The following is an 8,181-nucleotide window of genomic DNA, read 5'->3' as shown; positions in this document are numbered from 1 at the left end:
TGTTGCGAAGTAGTTGAGACATGAGAAAATACTTAACAAAACTAAGTCCTGTAAAGTTTAAAATGTCAGAAGTTGTTAAGACTTAAGAGTGTCGTACGCCATAGCTCACGCAATAAGTCCCTGCGATTTTGTTTACTCTCTCAGATTTCTTCTCTCCTCCTCTTCCGTTAACATGACATGACAACCATGATATGTAATGAGCGATCCTTCTATTTGCCTTGAAAATATTTGTTCATGGTTTACCAAAATAAAAAATAAAAAAAAATAAATAAAATTGTTCATGTATGTTCTGCAGCTCACCTACCACTTCAACATTAACGAAAATTTTGAGTTCCCTGGGTGTATTCTTCTTCATTGAAGCTCATATCCAGGGGAAAAAGGGAAAAAGGACTTATTAATGCTTCTTCATTTGCTGAGAAGGGCTTGCGTCCTTATGATGTGGGTCTTCTTTCCAGTATTGCTGAAACTATCCATTTCGGTCAACTAAAGTTTATAAGGTATCTATCCTTCAAAGTTCAAACTCAATCAATTTGGTCGCAGATAAAAACAGAGAAAGTACCAGGGAAAGAGTACGATCTTTTGGCAGGTTTGAATTCCTCTCTCTGTCTCTCTTTCCCTCTCTGGATGTGTCTTCGCTAAGAAAGGATTTTAAGTATACTTAATTTGTTCCTTAATTTTCAGCAGAAGAAAGGAATGGGTGGTGGAGATACCCACCACACTGCGATTCGTAAGTAGAAAAATCAAACATTTGTGTTTTTAGAAAGGTTTAAGCCATGGTAGGTTTTCTTGAAGGGTTAGTGATTGTTGCAGGAGACATGAGCTTTGTCCAAAGCCTCCTCAGACACCTTGTCGGTTTGAAAGGCTGGGATTATGGTGTCTTTTGGAAATTGGCTGAAGACCAAAGGTTGATTTGTTGTTTACATATTAATTCAATCCAACTGTATCAAGTTACTCTCTCTCTCTCAGGAACTGTTTTTTTTTTTCCTGGTGGGTATGAGATAGGTTTATCGACTTGATGGGTTGTTGTTGCGGTGGAACTCAGAACACCCAAAATGGAGGAGAAGAGCTTCTCTTTCATGGCTCTCCCGTCCATTCTTGCAGGGATATTATGTTTCAGCATCCAAGAACTAAAGCTTGTGATCTTCTCGTCCAGTTGCCTTCTTCCTTGCCTTTAGACCCTGGGTATGTTTCAACTTTTAACATTCTAGTCTAAATCGATCGATAAACCACGAATCTGACAATGCAATTCTGTAAATTAAAACAGAATTTATGCAGACACCATACTATCGAACCAATCCAGATGGATGAACGTTTCAAACAGTTCCAGTTCCAGTTCCAGTTCAAATGCTTCTGATGTGAGTGTTTCTTCTTTTCTGTTTCTACTTTTCTCTTCCAGCATTAGTCGGCATTTTTACTCTCTCCATCCCAATGCAGGAACCGATATGGACAAAGGTTTTGATTCCAGTGACTGGTGGACTTATAGAGCTGTTCGTTGCAGAACAGGTATAGAGCTTCTTTGGGTGATCCGAATTTCGCAATAAAGTTGCATATTTTCTGTATGATAGAGAGACGGAATGATCTTTCCGTGATAACAAATAAAAAAATGCGATTTAATTGACGCCATCTCAATTGCAGGTACCAGAGGATCAAGAATTCATACATTTCGTAATGGCTCAATGCAACTTTCCATGGGAGCAGACATTGATTCTTGAAGGAGAGCTCCGTAACCCTGCCATGGCCGATGATGATGGTGGCTTCATCGATCAGCAATCATCGAAATTATTCCATTCTAATGGGTTTTCTCCCAGGGACTCTGTCAATAATTTCGCTCCATTGGTTTCCCCAACAGGCATGACTGATAATTTGAATTTACCATGGGAATTCCCTGCGGAACAGATTCGCCTTTGTAATTCTCCGATGAGCTTCTTCGGTGGAGGATCGGGGCGACAACATCTACCTTCGGATAATAGACCAAGGGATGATATCTTCTTCGAAGGTTCCATGGAAAATGGGTTTCAAGATATTAACGTTACTCTGCAACAGTCCTTAGTGACCAGTGTTACTGACTCGCATCCACCGATTCAAGATTTTTCAGTGAATAAGGAAGCTGCACATGATAAGGATACGATCGAACCAGAGACTGGTCATGCGAATTCGGTCTCAGATTGTAGCGATCAGATCGAAGAAGGTGAAGAAAAGGGGAGACGTCACCAATCCAAAAATCTGGACGCTGAGAGGAAGAGGAGAAAGAAGCTCAATGATAGGCTCTACGCTCTGCGTGCTCTGGTTCCGAAGATTAGCAAGGTAACCTTATAATCATTGTGTAATGCTTCACTTCTCAGTACAATGTTTAATTAAAAGTTAAAATTTTTGATGATTTATATTAGATGGATAGAGCGTCAATTCTGGGAGACGCAATTGAATTTGTGAAAGAGTTGCAGAAAAAAGTGAAGGATCTTCAAGATGAGCTTGAGGAGCCAATGGAAGAAGACGGTAACAATAATTTAGAGGCATCACATCAAAATGGACCAAAACATGAACTTGATGAGTCTATGAACAAGTCCACATTGGGGATGATTAATGATCATGGAACCCGATGTTCTTCGAGTGTGAAGATGAATGATCACTCTGTAATTACAGATGATAAAGCACCAAAGATGGAGGCAAGTGCATCAATCCATTAATGTCATCTTTTTCATTTTGAAAAAAGAAAAAAAATCAGTTTTTGTTAGGTTTAGACATCCAAACTAACAAGATACATATTTTTTTGAATCATGGGTAGCCTCTTGTAGAAGTGACCCATATAGGTGCAAAAGAGTTCTTCCTTAGGGTCTTCTGCGAGCAAAAACCAGGCGGGTTTGTGAAGTTGATGGAAGCCATGAATGCTATGGGACTAGAAGTGATAAACGTGAACGTTATCACCTTCAGAAAACTGGTCTTGAACATCTTCAAAGTGGAGGCAAGATCAATCTTAATTTCTGATCCATTTTTCTTAGTAGACTTGCTTGATTATGTCATGAATGAGACATCATTTTGATTCTTTTTTTCTTTTTAACTCAAAAAAAGCAGAAGAGGGATAATGAGATGGTGCAAGCAGAGCATGTGAGAGAGTCGTTGCTGGAGATAACACGTAACCCAATTGGAGATTGGCCAGAGAGACCGTAGCTGCATCAGAGAATGGTGGTGCTGTGGAGAATCACCACCACCACCACCACCACTGGGGTTTCCACCTTCTTCATTAACTCCATTTTTTCACAATCCTTGTAACTTGTAAGGCCCAGAGATGAAGGTGGCCCTGTGACATTTTATTTTGTTTTTCCTAACCACGCTTTCTAAATTCTTATAGTAGAGACGTTAATGATCAAAATGCTCTAGGGCTTTGCCTTGGCTCAGTGTACAACTTTAGGTACTCGCCTTTTTAGCTGCGTGAGAGAGAAAAAGAAAAAGGCTGACAGAACCCACGGTTGGGGAGGGGACTGGGTCAAAATTGTACTAATCGGGGGCCATGAATTAGGAAATAATATCCGACCTGCCGGATTCGAACCAGCGACCTAAGGATTATCCTGCTTTACAACTACAGTCCTCCGCTCTACCAACTGAGCTAAGGTCGGTTTATTATACAGTTAAAGATATTATTAAAAATATAATGTGAGTTTTTTGGTTGAAAGTATAAGTATACTTAAATTACTAGTTTAGTAAGTATACAATGATTTCACCCAAAAAAAAATTAAAAATAAAAATAAATAAGTATACAGTGAAAAACTAAAAATGGATTCCAGAATTTTCCCACACCCATGAGGATTTGGATGCTGTCCACAAGGGAAAAAGAACTATGTCAGGGAGTGTCGCCTACACTAGCACTCCCATGAGTCTATCTCTCTATTCCTCATATGCAAAAGACCCCTATACCTCTTGTTTTGAGGAGAAAAGAGAAACACACATGGGAGTGCTGGCATAGGCCACACTCCCCAATAGAAAACATTTCTCATATATTAAAAAAAAAAATAGTAAAAACGACAATTTCTTTTTCACCAAAATTTGTTATAATAAGATTTCACCAACTTTAGTGGTTGTGAATAAGAAAATTCCTTATATGTTTAAGAATAGATATTCGAATATTACATCCTTTGGAATTGACCCAAATTTTAAATGGACTGAAGACTTGACTTGAGGTCCCACTAGTTCTACATTAGAAGCTCAAACCAAGCTTCTCAGAGGGTTTGCCACGGCTTCATTATTCTGGTCTTTTCCATATTCATTTATCTCACGATTGATTAGGTTCGACGTACCTGATTAGTGTTTTGGATTGCCCATGATATCAAACGACGGTCTGCAATGACTAGAGTAGTGTAAAAGCCTGGATGATCATGTACGGTTTCATAGAGACCAGAGTTGGGATTCTTGGGGAAGAGTATATAAACTGGAGACCCGGATAAGCTTCATCTTTGTGTATGTCTCAGACCGTTACCCGACTTACCGTGCACGCATTACCATTCACCCTAAACTCAAGCCTCTTTAGTACCAAAACCATTTCTACATTGTAAAAATTATACCCTTTTAATAAACGTGTTGAAATTGCTTCATTATTTCCTTCTACACATTTTCTAATTGTTGTCTCTCTTTCTCTCTCTCTCACTCACGTTAGATCATTGTTTTAGTAATCAGTATCCGATCAATCGGCTGATTTGTATCTGTATCGACCTTGCCAACCGATATGAGATATTGGTGTATCGGATTTTTAAATGAAAACATCCAAGATCACACACTTCATCGATGGGCCAGGTCAGTGGGCCAAAAGAGGTTCCGGGCTTCCATCTATTTAAGGTTGGGAACAGATAAGACCAAAAAGAATCGGAACCCGCAAGCAAACTTTAATGACATGGCAGCATCATAGTAGAGCCACTTGGATTGGCCACAAAACCACCAGATCTCTAAGTAGGTGGGACCCAATCTCAAAGTATGAACATGTATAAATCTTGGAATGTTACTCATAAAGTCATATTGATGATGAGAGTCGCGTCAAACGTCGAAAGAATTATTTGAGAGGCACATTCCGGGTCCCCCCCCTACTTTATATACGGATTCCTGGTTCGGATCTTCTCCTGATTTGGTGAATCGATTACAGAATTTCGATATAGGGACACCGTGTCGGAGGTATCGTGTACCAAGAAGAAGGAGGCGTTCTTATCCCTATTCCTGTTACTTAATTATCTCCTCTTTTAGTTTTCCACAAGCTAATTAAGAGCTCTATAAATAAGCGTAGAGGACTCCGACACTACCTTAATTGCTTGCATGAAAAGAGTTTAAAGGAGGTGGTGGTCCTTAGTTTTGAGAATTTCTTCTCCATCTTCTCTTTACGTTCGTTTACATTTCTCAGCTCAAAATTAAGGATTATGTGGCCCAAGTTGAGTTCTTCTTCTCTAACATCAGGTACAGGTGAAATTCCGCTCGATTCTTGTTTTATTTTCGTTATTCTTTTCGGCAACCGATTTGATAGAGGAGAGAAACTTGATCTGTTCTTTTCATTCTGATATCTTCGAGTGAAGATGTTAGGGTTTTGAGTTTTTTTTAATGTCGGTGTTGGTTTCAGATGGATCTTCTTCTTCCGGGGAACAAGTTAGTAGCGTGCGCAACAAGTTAAACTTAAATGAGGAATACATGGAAGCCTTCAGAACCAAGTCTTACAAAGAAATATGGAGCAAAGTTCAAGAAGGTCAGCTGAGAAGAACATCTGCAACAGAGGAACAAACTCTCTCCTCTTTATTTTTATTATCTCCATTTCCTTCTTACATCTGCAATCACCTACTAGAACCTCCGCAAGAGTTCCTAATAGAAATGATCGAGAGTTGCTCCGGATCAGATCACCAACTCCGTAGCCTTCTCATGGACTACTTCGAATGCAGCTATGAAGCATGCAAGATTTGTTGGTTCCTTCTCCAAAACATAGATCAAACACGTATTGATTATTCCCAGATTCAAAAAATCATTAACCTCAATTGCAGCGGTGACTACACCGACGATCAATGCAGAGTCATATTCCATGAGCTAGCTTCGTTTGCAAAGCTTACAAATCCGCTCTCCAGCTTAAGCCTCTTTGAATTCCAGTTAATCCACGATAGGTATGAGTTTATGCTCAAACAATTAACAGTGACATATGAAAAGATCAAGAAGAGAGCGAAATTGATTCGATTGTGGAAGAAGGCTGCAGGAATTAGCCTCGTTATAACTTGCTCTGCACTTGCAGTGGCGACACTGATCCTGGCGGCGCACACGCTTGTCGGCATTGCGGCGTCACCGGCAGTAGTCACTGTTTCATTGGGGTTATTGAAGAGAAAGATCAAATCCATTCGAATGGCGCTCAACACGAGTTTGCTCTACAGAGTTGGAGCACAAATTGATGCAGCAGCGAGAGGGGTTTATATATTGAACAGGGATTTCGACACAGTGAATCGGCTAGTGATGAGGTTGCATAATGAAATTGATCATGGGAAGGACATAGCCAAGATGGGGGTGAGGAATCAAAATAGGCAGATGTTAATGGAGGTCATGAGGGAGTTTAAGACGAATGAGTCTGGTTTCCTAGAACATCTAAGAGAGCTGGAGGAACATGTGTATTTGTGCCTTCTTACCATTAACAGAGCTAGAAGACTTGTTTTACAGGAAATAATGGTGCACCCACAAGGAAATGGTTGATTGTTTCTGGTGATGCTACAGCTAGAATTCCCACAAAAGGGAAAAAGAAATAACCATTCATTCATTTAATTTGTTTTATGCAAACATAATAAGGTGAACTCTTTCCCAATAATGAATTGAGATTTTGCTGTCATGAAGTCATTATCACTATATGATCAATTCGGATCATATAGAGATGCAATTGTTCGAGTAAAACACAATTGGAGTGTTGAAATTGTAGTTGAAAAACTAGGTTTTCTGACTCTACTCGTCTTTGATTCGGCCTTGTCAATCTCGATCAAGACGAATCACGTTTTTCTTTTTTTTCAATGGGAGAAAGAACGCTATCCGGTCATGGGCCTTGCGTGGCTCCCACGCCTAGACACACGATATGACCATATAGAGACGCAATTGTTCAAGTAAAACATAATTGGAGTGTTGAAATTATAGTTGAAAAACCAGGTTTTTTGACGACTACTCTTTGATTCGACCTTTTTAATCCCGGTCAAGGCGAATCATGTTTTTTTATTTATTATTTTACTGGGAGAAAGAATGCTACCCGGTCCTTTGCCTTGCGTGGCTCCCACGCCTAAAAACACAAACCGTTTTGGTTGCTTGGGACAGAGGGAAATCCCAGGCGACCAATGCGGTTTGTGTGTCTAGGCATAGAAGCCATGCAAGGCGCACAATCAAATCAGGTAGCGTTCAATTTCCCTTTTTTAATACAATAAATAGGGGACATCAATTGGAATAAAGTTCCTTAAAAACAAACCTCGGCTAATTCTTTCTGAAAGTTCAAGATTGGAAGGAGAAGGGCTGCCTTTAAGTGATAGGGAGCCCTTCATCTCTGGTGCTTGTCCTAGGAGACTTAGACGGTTTGTGTGTCTAGATGTGGGAGCCACGCAAGGTGCACATCAAATTAGGTAGCGTTCTATTACAATAAATATGTATAGATTAATAAAAATTCAAAAAAATACTGAACAAAAATGGGAAAGCCAGAAGTTTATACCATTGAACAAGAGAAGGGAGACGAGGTGTTGAGGGTTTCTTACCTCTTTAGAATACAAATTTACTATTTTACTCAACTCAGTTTCTAAGTGAATCGACTTTATGGTTTTTTAAAAAATGACTAAACTCTCCAAGTTTGTCATGACTCCTGTAAAAACATCGAGTCTTATTTTACTCGGATGATTTATGATCAAGTCTCATTATTTTTTACCTTGACCTAGTAGTTTACACGACTCTTGACCAAGTTTTTCAAAAATTTGACTTAACTCGGATGACTCGGCTCAGTCAAAACCCGATTTTCTAACTATGTAAATGACTCTATAGGTGTATTTAGAACATGTAACCTTTTTTTAATAGTCAATTGTTTTATATTTTAAAGTTATTTAGCTTAAGGCTATGTTTGGATGCCAAGAAAAGAAAAAAACATAATGAGACAAAAGTCATGATGATGCAATGATTGTCTTATGTATCTTTCTCTCTTCAAATTAAAAATTTTCTTTT

The 8,181-nt window shown here is 39.2% G+C and overlaps 2 protein-coding genes and 1 non-coding gene across 4 annotated transcripts; 2 read left to right on the top strand and 1 right to left on the bottom strand.

The window, feature by feature from the left end:
* The first annotated feature begins 627 nt into the window (after nucleotides 1–627).
* LOC122658446 (transcription factor ABORTED MICROSPORES-like) lies at nucleotides 628–3,214 on the top strand. 2 transcript variants are annotated; one of them, XM_043853415.1, is made up of 9 exons: nucleotides 628–727; nucleotides 811–904; nucleotides 1,003–1,182; nucleotides 1,265–1,355; nucleotides 1,435–1,503; nucleotides 1,636–2,304; nucleotides 2,388–2,663; nucleotides 2,783–2,959; nucleotides 3,070–3,214. In XM_043853415.1, the coding sequence occupies exons 1-9, from the start codon at nucleotides 694–696 to the stop codon at nucleotides 3,163–3,165; spliced, it is 1,686 nt and encodes a 561-aa protein (XP_043709350.1). In that variant the 5' UTR covers nucleotides 628–693; the 3' UTR covers nucleotides 3,166–3,214. The 2 variants fall into 2 exon arrangements, with proteins under 2 accessions (XP_043709350.1, XP_043709351.1); XM_043853416.1 differs by having other exon boundaries at nucleotides 1,265–1,359; nucleotides 1,439–1,503.
* A 309-nt stretch (nucleotides 3,215–3,523) lies between these two features.
* TRNAY-GUA lies at nucleotides 3,524–3,611 on the bottom strand. The gene is given in 2 exon segments: nucleotides 3,524–3,559; nucleotides 3,575–3,611. It is a non-coding gene; the product is annotated as a tRNA-Tyr (tRNA).
* A 1,960-nt stretch (nucleotides 3,612–5,571) lies between these two features.
* Nucleotides 5,572–6,803, top strand: LOC122658340 (UPF0496 protein At1g20180-like). Its single transcript, XM_043853259.1, has one exon. It carries the CDS (start codon nucleotides 5,572–5,574, stop codon nucleotides 6,691–6,693), a length of 1,122 nt encoding a protein of 373 aa, XP_043709194.1. The 3' UTR covers nucleotides 6,694–6,803.
* The last annotated feature ends 1,378 nt before the right edge of the window (nucleotides 6,804–8,181 follow it).

The sequence above is a fragment of the Telopea speciosissima genome, chromosome 4 (assembly GCF_018873765.1).
Source record: "Telopea speciosissima isolate NSW1024214 ecotype Mountain lineage chromosome 4, Tspe_v1, whole genome shotgun sequence".
NCBI classification, from domain to species: Eukaryota; Viridiplantae; Streptophyta; class Magnoliopsida; order Proteales; family Proteaceae; genus Telopea; species Telopea speciosissima.
This window is presented reverse-complemented; position numbering and strand designations above follow the sequence as displayed.